This window comes from Toxorhynchites rutilus, chromosome 3, assembly GCF_029784135.1.
Source record: "Toxorhynchites rutilus septentrionalis strain SRP chromosome 3, ASM2978413v1, whole genome shotgun sequence".
Lineage (NCBI taxonomy): Eukaryota > Metazoa > Arthropoda > Insecta > Diptera > Culicidae > Toxorhynchites > Toxorhynchites rutilus.
In genome coordinates this window covers 325,439,536-325,461,410 of record NC_073746.1, presented here as the reverse complement: position 1 = coordinate 325,461,410, position 21,875 = coordinate 325,439,536, and the positions used below count along the sequence as shown (strand labels likewise).

At 40.1% G+C, this 21,875-nt stretch overlaps 2 protein-coding genes across 6 annotated transcripts in view; one reads left to right on the top strand and one right to left on the bottom strand.

Moving 5' to 3' along the window:
- The window catches only part of LOC129775465 (band 7 protein AGAP004871-like), a 108,287-nt gene that overhangs the window by 43,229 nt on the left and 43,183 nt on the right, over nucleotides 1–21,875 (top strand). The window contains exons 1-2 of one of the 5 annotated variants that reach the window (XM_055780246.1): nucleotides 5,262–5,516; nucleotides 5,585–5,750. The exons of 3 other annotated variants lie outside the window; for them this stretch is intronic. In XM_055780246.1, coding sequence (XP_055636221.1) covers nucleotides 5,708–5,750 — 43 coding nt within the window. In that variant the 5' untranslated portion in view covers nucleotides 5,262–5,516; nucleotides 5,585–5,707. Of the gene's footprint in view, nucleotides 1–4,595; nucleotides 4,905–5,261; nucleotides 5,517–5,584; nucleotides 5,751–21,875 lie in introns of those variants that run through there. One more of the 5 variants, XM_055780245.1, reaches the window with a different exon arrangement.
- On the bottom strand, nucleotides 12,257–13,676 carry LOC129775464 (uncharacterized). Its single transcript, XM_055780242.1, has 2 exons — nucleotides 12,687–13,676; nucleotides 12,257–12,616 (listed from the first exon to the last, which is right to left on the bottom strand). The coding sequence occupies exons 1-2, from the start codon at nucleotides 13,659–13,661 to the stop codon at nucleotides 12,374–12,376; spliced, it is 1,218 nt and encodes a 405-aa protein (XP_055636217.1). The 5' UTR covers nucleotides 13,662–13,676; the 3' UTR covers nucleotides 12,257–12,373.

Genomic DNA, 21,875 nt, shown 5'->3' with positions numbered 1-21,875 from the left:
CCATTCATGAAATTAGTCAAGAGCCGTTACAAAATACTAATGTGTTATGTAATGATATTATGTTAATAGCTATCATGGACTTGGTTCGCTCTGGCTGCAAAGAAAACAAAGTTTTGCGTGTCTAGCGAAAACATAGTTTTTTTTCCATATTTCTAAAAGTTCTGAATCAGAAATTGACGAAGATGTGTGCTTACAGCATGAAAGGGAGTATTATGTTTGACATCCTGTTTGTAACACGCGAACGATTAAATGATAGATTCGATCCGACACAGTCAATTAGTGAGAGCTCAAACTTCAAATTGAAATATCTCAAAATAATGTTTTTGGCGCTTGGTTCGATATGGCAGAACCCCGACCATATGTTAGAATGAATCGGAAAACTGTCTAGGGAGGAAATATAGGTAATTTGCCTTTACATAGAAAAATATTCAAAAAATCATTGGTACATCGTATTCATCGTCTAACTTTTCTGTTTATACGGCCCTCGACATTTGAGTTCCTGTCACGGTTTTCGTTTTCCTATGTAAATTTATTATCTGAATGTAGTTAAATGTTAAACGTTATCTGAATGTAGTTAAATGTTGATCCATACAAAGAGTTAAATACATTTTAATTCATACTCTTATTATGGTTCCGAAAATATATTCTTACCCGTTACAAAAACTCTTTTTTCTGGTCACAATTGCAGGCAGGGTTGCCACATAAACAGAATATTTTGTATTTTTACAGATTTTTCGCCAAACTTTTAGATGCAGAATCTGCATATACTGAATAAATGACAATCAGCAAGGATACAGAATTTATAGTTTTTTTTTTAATTCAATTTTAAATATTAATTTTATCACAGTGCATATATAGATACATTGACTTATAAAAATGTTGAACGCAACGCAGCGAGATGGCTTTCGTTGGAGGCAGTTGTTAAGCGAAGGCTTGAGTGATTTGAAGAGCTTAAGGGAGTAGTACACTATGAACATCACAAAAAGTTTGTGATTTTCACGAAAAAATAAATTACTATGACTTATCTGATATCACAGTTTTATTAGGTATATATTACTCAACAAACAAAAAATAAATTGGTGTTACAGCGCAGACTCGATTATATACCGATTTGTTTTCACTGTATATAATCGAATCCTGTATATTATGGAGTCAACAACAAAAAAATTCATCGTTTTTATGCATATATTTTTCGTTTATTGCAAATAAAATAAGAATTTAATTTTTAATTCATCAGAAAACACCATTCTTACATGAAAAAAAAAATCCTGAATCTTTCAGGAGGTGATAGATGATCATATTTGATGAAAAAAAAAATAGTACAGGATACAGTAGTAGAACATCTAAATTAGTGGACTTAAATAACATTTTGAAAGTCAAAACATAAAAGTTAGTAATTTTCAAGGTGTAATTATTAATTTTATTCCAAAAATTCATATTAAACTTAATTGTTTATGTCAATAAAAATAAGTCTCACAAATCACTCTACAATTTGTTCTTTGACAACCAACTTCTATCTTTCTTAATTTCACTGCAATATCGATATAATCAATTCCTGATGAAAATTCAAGCAAAATATTAAAAAATCGCCATTTTTACTCCACTGTAATTATAATAGCAATTCATATTTGAATGATAGAAAAACATGTTTTTTCAAACTTTATAAAATCAAGTCTGCATATAATCGAGTCCGACCTGTAATCAGACTGTCCCCTGAATATCCGCAACCGGTTTGTTGAACCCTTGCAGTCAAAACCTTGTTAACTGGTGGGAGTTCTACAAGTTTCTCTAGTGGACCGATTTTAACCACTGATTTTTTTACGTAATCTTGGATATATTAGGTAGGGGAAAAGTAATCTATTATGTTCTCGTTGGCTGGCTTTAGTGATCGCGTAATATCGATCATACGATTTCAAGTTTAGGCTCGTTGTAAAGGTGGTGAAAAAAAATCTTTTGTTGTTTTTTGTTTGTTCCGCTCAGTTGTGAGTTTACAAGGTGTTAACAATGGAGGTCAACAAAAAGAAAACTCGGTACATTTTACATTTTTTATTTTATAAATGCGAAAATGCAAGTCAGGCCGCTGAAATTGTGATTGATGTTTATGGTGCCGATACTGCAACAGTACATGTATTTAATTTATTTTCGAAAAAAAGTATTTTTTTTAAAATTTTTTATTCAGTGCAATACACTAAATTATTACTACTGTTAATAAATGGACCGTTTGAAGCCTGCGACTGACTAGAAACGTTCAGAATGGGCCAACAGAAGAGGTGTTGTGTTTCATTAGGACAACGCAAGGTCGCACAATTCCAAGAGCTTGATTGGGATGTTTTAATGCATCCACCATATGGTTCGGACCTGGCAATGGCAACAATTTTTTTCAACAAAACCGTGTATATTTGACCCAAATCGGACAATCCGAAGCATTTTAAAAATAGGTTTGAATTTCACCCAAAAATAATGGATTACTTTTTCCCCATTCTAATATATTCGGCTTCAACGGGATATCCATCGATCATTAGGTTGTTCCACAGATCATCTAACGATTCCGCTGCATATTCAAAATGTTTCGCTTCCAGTTTCGGACCCCTTGTTTTGAGTTTTTCATCCAAGTGAGATCCATAATTATCATGAGGATGTATTAAACCTAACACTCGGAAAGAAGAGCCTTCCGGCGTTCAACTCGGTTGAAAGCCACATGTTCTGGAGCATTTGTATCAAAGAATATTGAATCAAGATTCAATTGATTAAAATGATGAATCGCCATATCTATGACCTTTTAAAAGAGGTTTCTCGTCTGGTCCTCCATCCACATTAATTGTGATTACTTGATTAATTAGTCCTTTTTTTATTTTTTATCCCATCTATTTTTTAGGCTCATTTTCCCATCTAGCTGTAACAGAGCCGAATTTATTCGTGTACATTTTTATTTAGCGATAATTTTGTTGTATATTACACAGTAGCCTTTTTGGCGTAAGAGTATTCCTATCTTATCGAAACACAATTTCATCTATTAATTAGTAGCCATTTTGGCGCAGAGTATTCCTATTCTATCGATACACATGTCGCCTTTTTTCAGCGAGATAATGTTCCTTTTAGTCCTTGACACCGAATATTTCCGAATTCATGGAGCTCGCTAACTTTTTTTAAAAATCGAGTCCATGTGTTCGAAGAACAGTACCTTCCTGAACAAACTACAAAGTACGCGGATCCACTGTATCCAACAGTTTCAGCATGACAGAAGTGCCGTTAGGCGTTAGGCTTCTTCACATTTTTTTAGACAAATCAGGGCTGTTCATGTTGTTTGAATGTATGGTGAAATAAAAATACGTTAAATTTAAGTTGTCCATATTTTGACCATTCCACCCCTTAGTCCGATTCGGTACGGACGATGGCGATACATGTGTAATATCTAAAAAGGCGTTAGGCTTCTTCACATTTATTTCAACTTTATATACTCTAAAGTGCACGTGAGTCAAAGGCAAAAAATAGTTTAAAGTTCACGCCTTACGAAAAACAAACGGAAAATATGAAACTGACACAGTTGACAATACTAAAGCCGTCACATCGGAATACTGTTTTAAGTGTGAAAGAGTCTGAGTATTTCGGCGGATGTGTTTTAGTATAAGTGGAAGTTGAAACAAATTCGTTTGACGAAAACACACAATATGTGTGATTAACACTTGTCGCTAACACAACTTAAAAGAAAGCAGCCAGTCATTACCAGGTTTTTCAAACATGCACCATGGCTTAATTGCAAAGGGTGTTTCATTGTTTTCGCAGGAGACGCTGGGCAAATAGAACGTGAACAATATCTTTGTCTGAGAATGTAATTTAACTCTGTTAATGGTTCCTTTGTTGTAGAATTCACATGGAAAAAATGCTTTGAAAATTAGTCCCAATTCCTGAGAAATGACCCCTAAACTTGGCGAAATTGGAAATTTTCTCATTGCACCTCAGACAAATATCCGCTTCAATCGCCAACTGATCAATAACGTTCGACATTACCGAACGCCGCTAGAATCTGGTAACGCTCGGCATCGATTTATTTACAGCCAATATTTCAAATCCAGACCATTTGGCATAAACACCCGCCAATGTGTGTGTGGGGGAGAAAAAAACCTAATTGACCGCCAGCGTCCGGAGGCTGAAAATAAATCCTTAACGTAAATAGACACCGAGGGTAGCGGCATGAAATAAACATTACTAAATCATTCCAAATCCTCCCGGTCGTTCGTACGAAACTAGCCCCATCTTAAACCCCTCGCAAATGGAGCACTAAAAATGAGCTTACGATTCATATCTTTCGGCCGATACACATATATTTTCATACATTTCTCTCGATCAGATATTTGTGCACGGCCAAAATCCTTTAATTATAAATATATCTGCTGTGTAAGTACTTTCGGCGAACCAGGGAAAGTGGAGATGCTCAAATCGCATGGTTTTCTTTGGAGATTGTATTTTTACGTTCCCTCATTCGCTCAGCCATTCATTCTTGTTTAGAACAAGTTGAGCAAGCATCTGCCTCGGTATGAGCACAAAGTACCGTGCGTGCATGATGCTCACTCACTCAGTCCGCGATCGCTAGCTAACAAGTGGGTCTGTGTTTTCGGGAACCACCCGGATCGTTTACGGGCGTAGTCTTTTGTTTTGAAATCTATTCGCAAGGGGCTTGAATGTCATGATTGTTTAGACACGAGCTTCATACGAACACTTAACACGTCGCAAAGACGTCAACGGGCGCAGGTGACAGAATCTCTGTGTTTAACGTGTTTTTGTGTTTTTTTTTGTGACAATTGATTTGGAAATTCGAGAGCTATGTTCCTGCACAAAGTGGCCAAAGATGGATACCGATTGTTTAAGTACCGAATCCGGCGGATGTGAATGTCATATCAACGTCTGTAAGTTGTTTGAAGCGCACATGATCAATTTGGAGAAAATAGTTTATTTATCCTTCCAACAATTTCGACATGGTTTATTTAATGATGATGGAAAGAGTATGGTTGGTAAACTGAGTCGTGCCAACTGATTTGACTTGCTCAAAGGGACGAGCAATGCAAGCTAGTGGAACTTTTCCCGGGTTTTCACCCACCAATAAATGATCGGTCCCATTTGGACCGTGTCACATTCAGTTGAATGACATATTCCTTCTCGTTCCCTCACAAAGTGGGTTTCGTCCTGACCACTCGAGTGTCTGGGAGTGTGTAGTTTGTAGTTTGACCCTTCATGAAGCAGTAACCATCGTTGCCCCACCGCGATCGTACCGCGTTGGGGGATTTTCTTCCGACTCGCGAATCCACCGAACCACCCATCGCGAAGAAAGGAACTCGTGCGAACAAAACAAAGCAATTAGTCTGAGGCGATTGGAAAACCACGCTGGCGAAACGTGTGAAAATAAATAAACCGACACATGGAAGCCTAAACATATTGGCTCATTATGTTCCGTTTCGGGTGAAAATTTGTGTGAAAAAAGAAAACAAAACATGTGCGGAACGGAGGATTTTTCTTCGCTGGTGGGTGATGGCAGGAAGTCAATCGTCGAAAATTCGTGCTGTGAATGAACAGTTGTGTTGTTTTATAGTTTGAGCAAAGAAAAAGAAGAAAAATAAATAAGACGATGATCTTTGACGCAATAAGTGGCGCCGCGGTTCAGTGAATATTTGTTCAATCGCTTACAGATAGTTAATCCATTAACGATTCCCTTATGAAAGTTGTACTGAAAACATCCGGCGGCAATCTGCTGAAAGTTAAGTAGGAATCTGTGGATCGAATCTGTCTCATTTCATTGAATGATAATAAGGAGAAGAATGGCCAATGTCCACGGTGAACACTATAAATAATGTCCATATTTTCTTCATAAATCGTTCACTTCAGTTACATAAGTTTAACCCTCTACAGCCCAAGCCCGCCTTTAGACGGACTCTCTTTTCAAATTATTCAGACATTATTTTCAATGTTCAACCCCACTAGAACGTCTCATCTATCACACATATACATTGTTTTTATGCTGGCAGCTTTTTGCTAGGAGTATTTTATGTTGAAAGTCGGAAATTCGAGATAAAAGTGGAGTAGATTTTATAGATAAATAAAAAACGGTAGAGGGTTAAAGGAGCCAAATTCTACATCTATTTTTAATGCTAAAGTATAATTATAAGGGGGGACATATGTTGTGAGACAGTTATACCTGACCAATATGCACTCTGGAATCAGCACATCCTCCCCCATCTTTAAAAAAATAAATCTAGGGAATGAATGGAAGAAAAATTTGCCTCTCTTCAGTTTTTTTCAATTTCTGACATTTTATGCCACCCTCCAATGATACAACATTTTATGCGCATCTCATCTTTTCATGCTTCTTCAAACTGACGTAATTTTTCAAACTTAAATTTCACCTATTGCGTATCGTTCGCTGTGCTTCTTCACCTTTTGAATTTTCATCCTGATCTGTGGCTTGATCTGTGAAGGAATCCCTATTGCTGCCTCTATTTGAGATGACCGTTGGTTGTTGACCTGTAACACGAGTCTTTTCAACGTGTGACTGTTCTCAGGACAATCATACCATTCCGGTGTTCTGCTTTCGCAAGAATCCGACGCTTGAGATTCACCGTACCTCTTGGTTCAATACGACACAGATGAGCCCCTCGTCTACAATCTTCTCACTTTTTTTATATTTCTTGTCTTTTGCTTGTAGCTTCCCCATTGGCAGCCCTCGCTTGATTTTTATCTCCGCCATTACCCTGAATGTCTCCCTGTGAGCATGGGTGGCTGCTCTTTTCGTGGAGTTTCTTTATTGATGATTCTTGCTTTTATCATTTCCGTCTATTTCGTCACATTTGCGAATAAGTGAAAAGAAAATTTGCAGTCACGATCCGCTTCCAATAAACTCTTGCGCGGTCTTCACCATCCGCTGCCAATAAACTTTTGCGTGGTCGTCACGATCTGCTTCCAATGAGCCTTTGTGCGATCGTCACGATCCGCTTCTAACGAGCCCTTGCGCGGTCGTCACGAGCTGCTTTAATCAAACCTGGCGCGGTCACGATCTGCTTCAAATGAAATATTGCGTGGTCGTCACGAGCCGCTTCAATCAAACCTAGCGCGATTGTCATGAACCGCTTCCACTAAGTTCTTGCGCGGTCGTTTCGATTCGCTTCAATTAATTCTAGTCACTGTCCGCTTCCAATTAACTCTTGCGCAGTCATCACGATCCGCTTCCAACTCTTGCGCGGTCGTCACGATCCGCTTCCAATACTCTTGCGCGGTCGTTACGATCCTCTTCCAACGAAACCTCGCGCGGTGGTCACAATCCGATTCCAACTCTTGTGCGGTCGTCACGATCTGCTTCCAACGAGCCCTTGCCCAGTCGTCACGATCCGCTTCCAACGAGCCCTTGCGCGGTCGTCACTATCCGCTTCCAATAAACTCTTGTCCGGTCGTCACGATCCGCTTCCAATAAATCCTTGCGCGCGTCGTCGCGATCCGCTTACTATTGAAACTAGCGCGCTCGACACGAGCCGCTTCCTTTTTTAATAAACACAATAGTTCCGATTACTTCCACTAGCTCGAACTGGTAAAAAAATTATCACTTTGCCGCACTATTTAACATTTTTAATTTTTTCAACGAAAAATTTGAAAAAAAGAAGGTCACACACAAGTCATCGATGTGAATATTTCTCGCTTTCATTTGTCGATGAGCGAAAAGCTTTGAATGCACCCGATTTTTCGACATAAAGTTCGACATAATACCGACTATCCCAACATGGATTAAGAGGCATTCGACAAATAGTGGAACCTGCAATGGGTTTCGTTTGAGCGCGAACTGCTCTGTCATAGATCAAATGAGAAAGGTAGTTATAGTCCTTCAAAGGAGGTAAACCATCTCTGGAATTGATGGCTAGAGTAATTGCGTGCGCATATTCTTTCCAGTCACTGTGTCTTGTGAGCTCGTATGCCACATTTATTGGTTCAGAAGAATTAAACCCTTTGGTGGTAGAAATTGTGATTGGCAAGTGATCACTATCGTTGCGATCCTGGATTACATTCCACTTGCAATCTAACGATAGTCCTTTGCTCGAAAAGCGAAAGGTCAAAAGCACTTGGTTTAGCAGGAGGTTTCGGTACACGTGTTGTTTCCCCAGTGTTCAAAACGGTCATATTGAAGCTTTTACAAAGTTCATATATCAACAATGAACGGTTGTCGTCGTACTGTTCCCCCAGACGGTTCCGTGAGAGTTGAAGTCTCTCAAGATCAACCGTGGCTCAGGAAGGAGTGAGCACATGTCAGTAAGCTGCTTCCGACTAACTGTCGGAGACCAATATAAGCTGACAATACAGAGGTCTTTGCCTCTGATGTTTGCATGGCAAGCAAAAGCTTCGACCCCTCCTATTGGTGGAAGGTCAATTCTAAAAAAAAAATAGTGGCATTTATTGATCACCAATAGTACCCCTCCGTTTCGGTTATCACGATCCAAGCGTGTAATATTGAAATTGTGGAAAGAGAGATCATTTTGACAAGAAAGCCAAGTTTCGGACAGAACAAAAATATCACAATTGAAGTTAGGGGATAAGACTACGATAATTCCACTGTAAAACAGTGATATCTCTGATTTCTCTATCTAAATTAGACATCGTCTGACCATCTTAGTGTGTTATTCTAGCTACTATGTCCACGCAACAATCATCATGTGAGGGTAATCCCAGTTCCTTACCGCTCACATTTTCGGTCTGCTGCATCGGTAATTGGCACTATTAATAACGCAACAAAGGAAGCCTCATATCACAAGTCCCGCTGTGAACGGCTCATCCGTGAACATTCGAACAATAGCAATATTCCTACGCCGAAAAAAGGCGACATGTGTTGTGCATCGGTAGAATTAGGAATTCTCTTACGCCTAAACGGCTACTGTGTTATAGATAAAACAAATGTTTATCGATAGATAGCGATACTCTTACGCCTTAAAAATGGTAACAGTGTAAAATACAACAAAAGTTATCTTAAGATAAAAAATACACGAATAAATTCGACTCTGTTACAGCTGAATTGCTAAATGAGCCTAATAAAATAAACTGTTGGGATAAAAAATAAAAAAAAAGCGAGAGAAATAATCATTGCAATAGGGGGCAATATTTGCATCAATGGCTGCAAATAATTATTAACTACTGAAAGCGTTGCGGCGACAGTGGTTCTGATGGAGTTGGAAACATTAAAGAACGTGAAGATTTGATTCACAATGTTAGACAACTTTATAAATCTTGTCTGGGAAGTTGTTATTGACGGTAAAACAGGGACAGATAAGGTTTTAATGTTCCCTCGAGTCGTTCGTCGTTCGAAGATGAACTATTCCCTCGAAAGTCAGGAGAAACTGGATTTTACCGATGGGTCTCGTCCTTGAACTTGGGAAATGGGTTTTTGCGCCTAGGATTCCCTTTGAAAACGAAATGTGTAACCTCACCAACTTAGTGCGCCTCCATTTCGTCAACTGGCAGCGAAGCGAAGACATTGTTTTAGATCAATGGTTGATGCTGTTGAGCCAGTGGGCAAGTGCCCTTCAAAATATCCGCAAAAGTGCGTTTCGAGTGTTCCTTCAAAAAGTGCTTCTGTTCATCCCAGCGCTTCTGTTTATCTTTTGTAAGTTTCACATACTAAGAGGACGTTTGGGGTTCCCCGCAATATGGACACTTATGCTCAGTCGCACTGAGCATAAGGTTCGCCCAAGGTTGCTTTCCGCAAGTGGCACAGCACTCCTTGTTGGCACAATAAGCTTCTCTTTCTATTTTTCGCTCGTCGGACCTGTTTCCGTTATCACACCTCAAATTTCGGAAGTCATGGGATGGTATATATACTCGATATTCGAGGGCGAAGTGCTTACCAGCAGCAATCGTATTTGCGTGCTCACGGATAGTCATCAGAGGGAGGAAGTGAGATCGATGATTGGATAGTAGCTTTCTTAAATGGCACTAACGTTCCTAGAGGAACTTCGCCGTCTCAACGTAGTATTACTTGCGTCATTTTTACTAGTAATTAGTTGCGATTTCAATGCCAATGCCTAGAATGCATTCTGAGTTGCAAGCTCTAGAATACGCGTGATCACAGTGCAAGTAGGAGGAAATTTCTTTGACGAAAAATTCCCCTGACCAGAACGGGAATCGAACCCAAACACCCGACATATTAGGTGTGACACTAACCACTCAGACACGGGAGTGGAAATATTGGAGAAATCAGGGGAGAGGTTTGTAATTGTTTTTGGTGGGTGGCTTAGTAGGGTGAGGTGACACGTCCTCGGAAGAAATATCTTCCGACGTAGGATTACATTTGAAGGAATTACTACTCTCTGGTAAGGCAAACGAGGGGGAAGTCTGAAATCTCCATTGTTTGGGCACTACTTTACCACGGAACAAACGTGAAAAAACAACTCTTAGGGGGAGGGGAGTAAAAAATACCTTTATACCAAAGCTCGATGAGTGAACAAAAGCGTACCCAGCTTCTTCAATTTTTTGACAAGGCATGATAATGTCCATATGAAGATCGTAAATAAATATAAAAACAGGAAGTGGGTTATATCTATGGTATAACCGCAAGGGTGACGTAGGACTATCGTTGATTTAGAGATCATTTGTTTGAAGTTGAATCTGAATTCATTCTGAATGAATGTATATTTGGAGAACTTCGAAAACGAGAGCGTTACGTTGGAGGCACAAGGTTTTATGCATCCAATATTGGATACGGAAATATCCTACTGATGGGGAAGAATAATCTTCAGAAGCTATCCTGTTAATTGCGATTGATTGAAAAATCACAAAACCAAATGTATTTGGTCTCAGTGTTACATGGATAGAAAACATTGAAATAAACTCTTTCACATGAATGTAATTTTAAATTCCCAGAGGAACTGGCAGATTATTTTCAGTAACGATTGGATATTTCCACATTTTCCTCGATACTGGAAGCCCACCAGTGGTTTATGCTAACTCGATAACCATCTGTTAATAGCACTTGCTTGAAACATATTTGGTCACAGTGTTACATGGATAGAAAACATTCAAATAAACTCTTTCAAATGAATGTATTATTAAATTCCCAGAGGAACTGGCAGATTATTTTCCGGATATTTCTCGATGCTGAATGGCATCCAAACGGAAAGAATTCCGTGCGTGTATGTGTGTGTGTGTGTAGCGGCTGCTTCGAGATCTTCCCGGGGAACCGTTTGTGGCATTACTCTCCTCCTGATGGATTCCCTTCTGGCCTAAGGTGCACAAACAGGCTCTTGGTGACACCGTTCATCCGCGCTTTCATGATAAATAAAGAGCTTCACCACAACAGCGACAACACGCTCCAATCGCTGTTCAATTAGAACTGAGTGGATTTCCGAGCGGCGCTCGCTTATATACCGATTAGTGATTTCAATAGCCTGTTTTGAAAGCAAATTTAAGACTATTGAAACAAGTTTTTGGATCAGAAAGTAACAAGTATAGAACGCGTGGACATTTTATCTTTCGAATGAAGTGTTTATCATACCATTTCGTTCAGTTGTTTAGGAGCTATTAACGCTCAAAATCTCGGTCTCCGGCGTAACGCTTTCGTTTTCGAAACTTTGATTTTACACCCCGGTATAGAAATGAAAGACGTAGTCCTACGTCAAAAAAAATCAGATGATTGCGGACAATTCGGAGTTTGAGGGGGTCTCCGTAGCCACATTGGTTGCGCGTTCGCTTAGTAAGCGATCGATCGTGAGTTCAAAACTCAGGGCCCTCATTGATCATCTTTGTGTTGTTACAGAATAGCTACGTCCACGCAACAATCATCAGCGATGGAGATCGATCCACGGTCGAAATAAGATCGATTCATCCATACAACTGCTCTGCTCTGCCAGACACATCGGGCTACTGTTCTATAAATAACTCAACAATGATCAAACAACTGTCTCCGCTGTCCGGTGGTCCAACTGGATAATGGAAGAACAGAAAGAATACCCTTACGCCTAAATGGCTACTGTGTGAATGTACCACCATATGTAATGGTATAGAAGGAATACTGGCGAATGGCAACTGTGTAATGTGCTAATTATAGATATGATAACCATGTGACATGTACACGATTAAAATTCGGCTCTGTTACAGCTAAAATACTAATGAGCCTTAATATAAAAAATTCGTGGATAAAAAAAAATTCGGAGTTTGAAGTCCAATTGGATTTCGGAATATGGGTGAAAGTCTTCATGATGAAACCCATCATTTATTCAGCGTAGAACAGGTGTATAATAATTCAAAACGAACAGCAAATTTAATAATCACACTCAACTCAACTGTGCATTCCACCGAAAGCGACATACATTTTCGCAAAGAAATTCCAAATATGTGCAAAACTGCAAACGTCTCAGTCATCAGCGACGTTCCACAAAAACATAACCAGTTGGTAGGACAATTTCATCATCTCGTAGAAACGTTCCATTCCCAGCTCAAAGAGTCCTCCACAGCTGATGCCCAGGGGGCGCTCCGCTGAATGCATCACAATCAACATGGTTTCCCGGATCGCAATGTAATCCTTCTCGAAAGCCTTATTGTATCTCAGGTTGGTATGCCATGTCAGATTGTACACCTGCTCTCCGACGGAATTATGCTATGATCACAACGATATAAATAAGTTCATTCGATTGATGTTCTCGGAAAACGAAGGTGTGAGTCCTTACCACTCGTTTGATGCGTTCCACCAAAATACTGAAAAAGAAACACTCGAGAACATTGAACGCTATTAGGTAAAATATCTGGAATTTGAACATTTCCAATTTTTTTGTCCACATGATATACACCGCTCCGGTGGATATGAAGAAACCAGTCGAAAAATACACAACCAACAGTGTTCCATTAAGAAGTGGTCTCGTATTTTTCAAATAATTCAAACAAGTTATGTGTTGCTCCGCACATATCTTGAAATTGGCTTGTAACTCTCGCCAAAAATCATCCTCCGGTTGATTGGCGATACTGTCGAATATCTCACCAAAAGAGTTAGCTATGATCTGCATCTCTACAATGAATCCTTCCAACAACATATATGTTGTCAGGACATTTGTTACTGCTGAAGCTCCGTAGGGTAGTAGCATCACGGCGTACAATTTATCCAAGAACAGCTGGAAACCATCGCTGGTCATATCGCGAACCTCAATAGGATTGCGCAGCGGAGGAATACGACGTAAATCGATCACCATCAATGGTGCGTAAGCTGTTGCCTGTGCGATCAGATACACCGTAACCAACAAGTGAATTTGTTGATAGGTCTCACGACGGATCTCTGTGGAACGTCCATCGTTCGGTCGGAAGCGACGCCCGTTGATGTAGCTCTTCGCCTCGGTAAATTCCTTGATGTTCATCTGGATCCAAATCCCTCGCACTAGTGTGACCAAAACTGCGGTCAAAACATGAAGATTGTTCAAAGCCGCTCCGTAGGAGCCCCATTTCGAGAAATTGAGCAAAAATGTTGACCACCTCAGCGAGGTCGACAGAAACAGAACTAGTCGGAACGCTTTATAGAGCTGGCTGCGACCACTTGGCAGGCGAATCCCGCTGCCGGTCATGCAACTATCGAGCATGATGAATTGATCACTTTCGTTCGAATAGCGGTGTTGGGCTTTCCAGGTTTCCCTGAGTGTTCCAAGTTTCCACAACATGTTTTCCAGACGCGTCAGAGGATCGACTACTGAACGATCCGGCGTCGCTGTTGGTTGTTTTAAGAGACATAGGAAGTGTGAATGGGAATACAGGGTGTTTCGCATGTCTCCAGAAATTCCGTCTTAGATATAACATCAAAAGTTTTGGAGTTTCGTAGTCGTTGGATAAAATGGATTCGACTGAATACTATCCTTATGTCCAAAAATTAAACTATGATAAAAAATATAATATAAAATAAATGCGACACCCTGTACAGTGCCATTCGAAAACGTCTTACTCTTTAATAGTTTATCCAATTATATATTCATATTTCTCGTATTTGTCCTAACACAAGAAAACCTCAGCCATATGCCAACTTTCACACATAGGGCCTGATTCTCGAATACACTTCACGGTGGAAACGAAATAAACGGCACGCCATTGAACTACGTTTTACGAGTTAGTGAAGTGTCGAAGATAATGATGAGTTTTTAGGCAGAATGAGCACCTTTCAAATAAAAAATCATTAATGAAAATTAACTTCTTCGTATAAAACTGGTATTCAATGTGAGTGGAAAACTTTGTTTTCTTCATGTGATATAATAATCTCATACAAAAATTTAATCTGAAGATAATTTGATATCATAATGATGAATTTAGTGGGAAACTAATCTCGCATCCAGATGTCGACACCGTACCGTTGTCATCGCGAATGCGTTTTATACCGTTTCCACCGTGAAGTGTATTCGTAGTGTATTCGCTACCCTACGAATCAGGCCCATAGTGTCGAGTACAGTTGAATTTGTTCAACATTCCGTGGTCTTTAATTATGGAAGACGTACAGCATTGTCCCGTGATAACGTTCGACATTTTTTTTTTGGAATTGTTTTAGAACAGATTTTCGACGGTGACTCCAAGAACAAAATGCCAAATCTAGTTTTTGCCATTTAACGTTACCGTTAAAAAAAATGCTAAAGAATCGAACCGAATGATTGTCGAAGATTGTTTTTTCAAGCTTTACAAGCGTCAGAGAACAGCCGGTAAGTTCCAAACCGGTCAAAGAAAAAATTGAGGCATTTGGTTAGATAGTACTTTTGCATAAGGATCACTCATCAGACTTAGAACTGTCTGATTAGTAACTATTTGTAGCGTAGGAAACTCACTCGCAGAGCGGCGTTCCATTTCTTGAAAAGAATTAACAAAGAATAATATCAGCAAGATATTCCCAATATAATCATTATTTCTACATTCGTATGTTCAATATTTAACTAAACAAAGAGGCATATGCCAATTTTCACAGGAATAGATCATAGTGAACGAAAGTGTACAATAATAGCCATTGAGAGTAGGTGTTAAATGTCACACTGTTTTCAGTGGCCTGTAATTTCCAATAAATTGCTCTGTGACGCGTGCAGCAATGGTCCGTCGGACTCTTTTCTCGTGGTTAATACTTGATGTAAAATTCACACATAGAACTTGGAACCTGATTTTGCAGGCATTGACTGGTGAATTCTTAGGCATTTAAAAGATAAAGTACAGCTGCATACCGTCCTATTCCGAACAGTACTGTCTCATTGAATCAAAATCAGCTTACCTTTATCGGTGACGTTCGCGGTTTCTATCTTTTTCTTCAATTCAGAGGCAACGCAGCCCAGGAAGCTGAACATCTCTATAAAAAAGAATCGAAAAATACCTTTTTTCACTCTGAGAATCTGAATGCTTAAGCGCTTACGATGATAACTTCAGCTACTAAAAGTTTTGACATATCATAGCATGGAAAATTACCGTTCCTATATAATTAGAAGACATTCATGTTTGTTGTGAATCACAGAATTTCACAAAATTATGTTATATTTGTTCAAAATCTGTAAATATCTTCATTGTGCCGTGAATTCAAATCCGGACACATTTTTATTTATGGTTTGAATTCATTTTTGCTTTTAATGCCGACCACATTTTGTCAGCAGCATTACTCTGAGCAGGGCCCGAAATCTTCGAAGGTGAAAAATTAAGACCGACTCTACTCTCCGTAGCTTCGCTTCGACTGGAACTGATTCGGCAGTCGCCGCCAACAAAAAGTGACTTGACTAGAAAATGAATTGACTAGCGTTGACTAGGGATGATGACTGGTGGACTAGTCCAGTCAGTGGTGATTTTAACTGACTCGATTAATGAATACAAATCTGCCTCTTCATTCAACTGACTTCAATCCACACTTTCATTTCCCCCTGACACTAATTCTATACCCGCGTATGCAATCTTATTTTACGTCCATATAAAGAGGAACGAAAACATGATTTCTGAATTAAGTTTAAAGTCTCTTAAAAACAAAGAAGAAGAAGATGATTTCTGATCATTCGTTGCGTGGACACCGACTGGACAACATCGTTGCTGGACGAGCAGGACGGCGAGGGATCGAGTGCCTTTCTCAAGGCAAGAGTGTGGAGGGGTAGTGTTGGAGTAGAGTAAAGTTTTCCAAGGGCCTTTCTCAAGGCTAGAGACGAATGAACTGAAAAAGTTTAATGTCTCTATAATACAATACCTTACCCTTACCCTGATTTCTGATGCAAAAAAGAAGTGACCCCTTCAATGGACGGTTTATTGTCTACCCATCGTGAATTCATACCAACGAACCTAGACATTTATCAAGTATGCTATAAAGGTCCTCGTGTTAGTATTAGTAAATAGCGAGCAAAATAGGGCACACACACAACACGCTATTATATACGTGTGAGCAATTTTCGTGTACGATACAAAAGAATCTAACTCACCTGTAGCGTATGTCAAACCACGTTGAACTCGAACATCGATGCATGCACACTAGGATTGGGCGATTTCGGATCGATTCTTAGAAGATCGATCTTTTCCATTCCGATTTCCGATTTTTTTAATCGATCTTTTGTATTCGAGAAAATCGAGAAAATCGATTTTTTTACTTTAGATCTTTTCGATCTTTTTGTAGATTTGTTTTTCAGTATACATCGATTTTTTTATCTCACCAAAGGTCACCTAACATTTTTTTAAACATAATGCCATCATTTGGATAACTTCTTCTAAGATTTACTTCTGTACAAATGCTGACAGAGACAGAACTAGCAGCAGCTACTGAGAGAATGAACTGTGAGCGGATGCGCATAGGATCCTGAACCTGATGTTGACGTCAATTATAGGCGAAAGGTTGTTTTCTAGATCTGGCGCCAAAATCAAGAATCGGTTTCGACTAAATGACAGATGTATGGCGCGATTGGCTTTTATGGGATCATTGTCAGTTGAGTTCTGGGCGGTTGTTAAATTTCTAATAATACTTTTTCAATTAATTTATCAAATAAAATGACTTCCTGACGGCACAAGATGAATGCCCTGTGGCTGTGGCTTTCATGCTGAGAAACAAAACAAAATGCTTTTGATATTTCAATAGCAATATGAAATTTGTTATCCCTGTTCAAAGAAACGACAGCATTCATATAGAATAAGCAGATAAATCGACAAAAAGCTTTGGATTTTTCAAAAATCGATTCAACAAAGATCGATTCTTTGGTACCGATTTAATCAGTGGATCGATCCCTACGCCATTTGGGAGAATCGATTCGATAAGATCGATCTTTTTATAAAGATCGCCCAATCCTAATGCACACCCATGAGCAAGAAGTATAGGTGAAGCAGATGGTAGAGTGTGCGTGATAGCACGCGCTACCATATCTACTTCTCGATCTGTGACGTTCATATTTGTGTTTACATTCAATTGCCTTACACATCCATGCAAAAAAGGCTATTTTCAGTAAGTTTCTTTAAAACAGTTATTTTTTGGAATTCCCGCTGAATATTAATATAATGTGATAGTGTGCAGTGGATATTTGTGGAAACATGTCGGAGAAGATGAATGGAAATGATATTTTTGTGTGTCTTTTTCATTATCTTACAATCAAGAAACATTTCATTGAAAATTCTACTATTCCGGAGGACTAAGAATACGACTGTTCTCTGGACCTTTTTACCTTTTAAATGATGGAAATAAGTCACAATACAATTATCATCTATTAAAAAGCAATCAGTTACAAGATTCCATGAGAAAATTGGCTCATGACATCATGAAACCGTACGTAATTTAAACATTGTTTTGTTTCTTTCATATAGATTCTATATTGAATGCAAATAATTACGACACCATATTTTGTTTACCAATACGAATATACTCTGTCTACTGCTCTACCTCATATGTACCTCATTGCATATACACGTACATGGGAGAGAGAAAGAGAGGAACGAATTCGTTTTGGGGGAAGTCACTTCAAAATACAATGAGGACAATTGAACTGGGAAGAAAGAAATGATATAGTCGAGTCGGTAGAGGGAGATAGCAACTAAACGCCTGACTGACTGTTCAGTCGTTTTGGCGGAGAAATTGCGTGAAAAAACCAAAAGTCATTACTAGCTGACTACGGATATAGTCAGTCAGATAGTCAGCTGACTAACCTCAGTTGACTATGTGTTCGGTATGCCACCGAAGCGCAACAGAAAAAGGAAGAAAACATGAACATGTATGTTCGCCCAATGACGGGTATAAAAAGCCGCATCGACAGCTAAGAGAGTGTCATTTTCATTCCAACCATTGTATAAGTAACATCGAAGAAATAAAGAAAAACCTATCCGAACAGTGTGTATCTATTTAGACCAAGTGTGTAGATCCACATAAGAACCCCACCCGTGGTAATTCTGTGTGGACACCTACATGCAACCTAAGGTCTATTGAAACGAAATTCCAAAGTTACAGTCCACTGGTCCAACTATCCTGCGTCCGAATCAGGATAGAACATATGGTCCAAACGAACCGGATTTGGAGAACCAGTATACCAGAAACCTGATACGAGATTTCCGAGATACCTGTGTTTCGAAGAAGAAGTGCCGAAATTTTTGTTTTGCTGTGGTTACTACGCGTTGTTGCGTGTTTAGACGCGATCATTCGAATTGTCGCGTGGGTTGTTTTTATAAAATGCGTGTCGTTGTGTGCGCAAACGCGTTGTAACAAGTTTGTTCGAGTACATTCGAAAACGCTTTTGCGCGAGTTGATTCCGTTTGTTGTGTAAATCGGACAAAACGTAAAAACCATTCGCGAGGTGATAGTGCGCGGAAACACATAAAGAAAAATGCCGCTTGATAGATCGCCGCCTCCGGGAAAACAAACCCCTCCAGATGAACAGCAACCAGTCCCAACAGATCCTCAGCGTGGCTCTTCTGAAAATAGCGAATCATTTCACGAGTTCCAGGACTGGGAAGTCGAATTGAATACAACAACCGTCAAAGAATTGACAGGAATTTTTCGTCAACGAGCCCAGGTGCAAAATAAAGTAATGCGAATCCGCAATACACTCCAGTCCCAGCAGCAACTCAGTTTGGCACAATTGAATGTGATGTCGAAAAATTTATCCGCGACCTATGCTGAGTTTAGTACGTTCCATAGCAAAGCGATGCCACTCATTCCGAATGAAGCGATTGATCAGCAAGAGGAAGTGTATGCTGAATTTGAAGAACTTCACAATTACGTTTCCACAACTGTAGAAGAGTTAATTCTGACAATGAACAACACCGTCCCCCAAACCAAATCAGCACCGCAAGTTATTGTGCAACAGAAGCCTTTGAAGGCGCCGATCCCGACATTTGATGGCAGTTACTCCAACTGGCCAAAATTTAAAGCGGTGTTCCAAGACCTAATGACGAACTCTGGCGATTCAGAAGCTTTGAAGCTGTATCATCTCGATAAAGCCCTTGTCGGTGACGCAGCAGGAGTTTTAGATGCCAGAATATTGAGCGAGGGAAACTATCAGCAAGCTTGGAATGTATTATCTGAGCGATTCGAAAACAAACGGGTGATAGTCGAGTCTCACCTCCACGGATTACTGTCACTCAAGCCTGTGCGTCTTGAATCCCACAAAGAATTACGTGCACTTCTGAATGAGGTCAGCCATCATGTAGAAAGTTTACGCTTCTTGGATCAGGATATCACCGGTGTTTCTGAACACTTCATTGTATATTTGATTAACATCGCCCTCGATAAGTCCACACGAAAGGCTTGGGAATCGACGCAGCGGAAAGGAGAGCTCCCAAAGTATGAGCATACCATAAATTTTCTGAAATCGAGATGTCAAATACTAGAAAGCTGCGAGAGTGCATTCCAGCGTCAAGTGCCAGTTGTACCTAAGGCAAAGCAGTTTTCATCACCTCCAAAGTACCCATTGCAGAAATGTCATGCGGCTTCCACCAGCCCATCTGAAAACGTGTGCGAAATTTGCAGCGGTGCACATCGTAACTTCCAGTGTACAGCTCTGAACAACCTCACTGCAGTCCAGAAGAATAATATGATTCGAACGGCTGGATTGTGCTTCAATTGCCTGCGGAAGGGACATCGTTCCAAGGACTGTCCTTCTGATAAAACTTGTCGTAAATGTCAGCGACGACATCATACTTTGCTACATGAAGTAGAAGTATCTTATGCGCGGCCGAATGTAACACCTAATGTCTCTGTTCCCATCAAAGCAGAAATTGAGCAGCCATTGCGAATTCCTCAGATGTACAATCCAATGACTGCAAAACAAAATAGCTCAGTCTTACAAGATTTTTCGATTTCCACACCATGTTCCTGTTACGTTGGGGAACCAACCAAAACCGTACTACTACTTACTGCGGTGGTGCATGCTCTTGACCAGAACAACCGACCTCATCCATGCCGAGTACTATTGGATAGCGGCTCTCAGGTGAATTTTGTGACAGAGGAAATGGCCAATCGACTTGGAGTACCGAAGAAACGTGCGAATGTTCCAATCACCGGCATCAATGCTCTGCGATCCTTAGCTCGTGAGAAGATCAACATTAGTTTTCGATCCCGTGTATCTAGCTTTCATGCGAACCTCGATTGTTTAGTCACAACACAAGTCACTGGAACTATCCCTACATCGAAACAGGATATTGGCTCGTGGAATATCCCAACTGGTCTGATACTAGCAGACCCCCAGTTCCACACGCCTGCAAAGATCGATATGCTAATAGGAGCAGAAATATTCTTTGACATCTTCAAACCAAGTCAGCTTCTTCTAGAGGATGGCCTTCCTCATTTGCGCGACACCTACCTTGGATGGATCGTATCTGGAGTTATTCACGAACCGTACTCTCCAACAGTAAACCTCCAACACTCCAATATAGCTTCAATTGAAGAAGTTGAAACCATGATGCAACAATTCTGGAAAATTGAAGAAGTGTCAGATGTTCCCAAATTTTCTGCCGACGAATTGGCTTGCGAGGCGCATTTCCTGTCCACGTATAAGCGAGACCCAAACGGACGATTCATTGTAAAACTACCTCTAAAGAAGAATGTTGACAAGATGAATGATTGTCGAGCCCTGACACTGAAGCGATTCCTGATGTTGGAAAAGAAGTTGGTGCGCAACCCTGAGTTACAGATGCAGTATATTCAGTTCATCCGAGAGTATGAGACTCTTGGTCACTGTCACGAAATTAACGAAGCCAATGACCTGCCTAATCAACGCAATTTTTACATGCCGCATCATGCTGTTCTGCGGCCCTCGAGTTCCAGCACAAAATGTCGTGTAGTCTTCGATGCCAGTGCGAAGCCCACTCCTGATAGTTTATCATTAAACGATGTTCTCCACGTCGGGCCTGTAGTACAAAGCGAATTATTCTCCATTGTACTAAGATTCCGGAAACACCAAATTGCAATATCGGCGGACATAGCAAAAATGTACCGCCAGGTATCAATGGCAGCTGAAGATCAGAACTACCAACGAATATTCTGGAGAGAACATCCGGCACATCCGCTGCGAATACTGGAATTGAAAACCGTAACGTATGGAACAGCTTCCGCCCCTTACCAGGCCACACGATGTTTAGTGCAGCTGGCAGAAGAAGAAGGACGTGATTTCCCCGTTGCCGCGCGCATAGTAAAGGAGGATATATATGTGGATGACATAGTCACTGGAGCTGAAAGTGTGACTGATGCTATTAAAGTTTATCGTCAATTAAGGCAGCTTCTTGGTCGAGGCGGTTTTCCCATACATAAGTGGTGTTCGAATTCGAAAGAGCTACTGGAACACATACCGCCGCAAGAGTGTGAGAAACAAATACCAATGGATTATTGTGAAGCAAACCAGGTAATCAAAATTTTGGGATTGCTGTGGGATTCCCACGAAGATGCCCTTTATATCGCCAATCAACCTAAGCAACCA

Coding starts and splice junctions, on each gene's coding strand:
- LOC129775464 (XM_055780242.1), bottom strand. CDS start 13,661: ATGTTGTGGAAACTTGGAACACTCAGGGAAACCTGGAAAGCCCAACAC. Junction 12,617..12,686: donor TGGAACGCATCAAACGAGTG/GTAAGGACTCAC, acceptor TTGTGATCATAG/CATAATTCCGTCGGAGAGCA.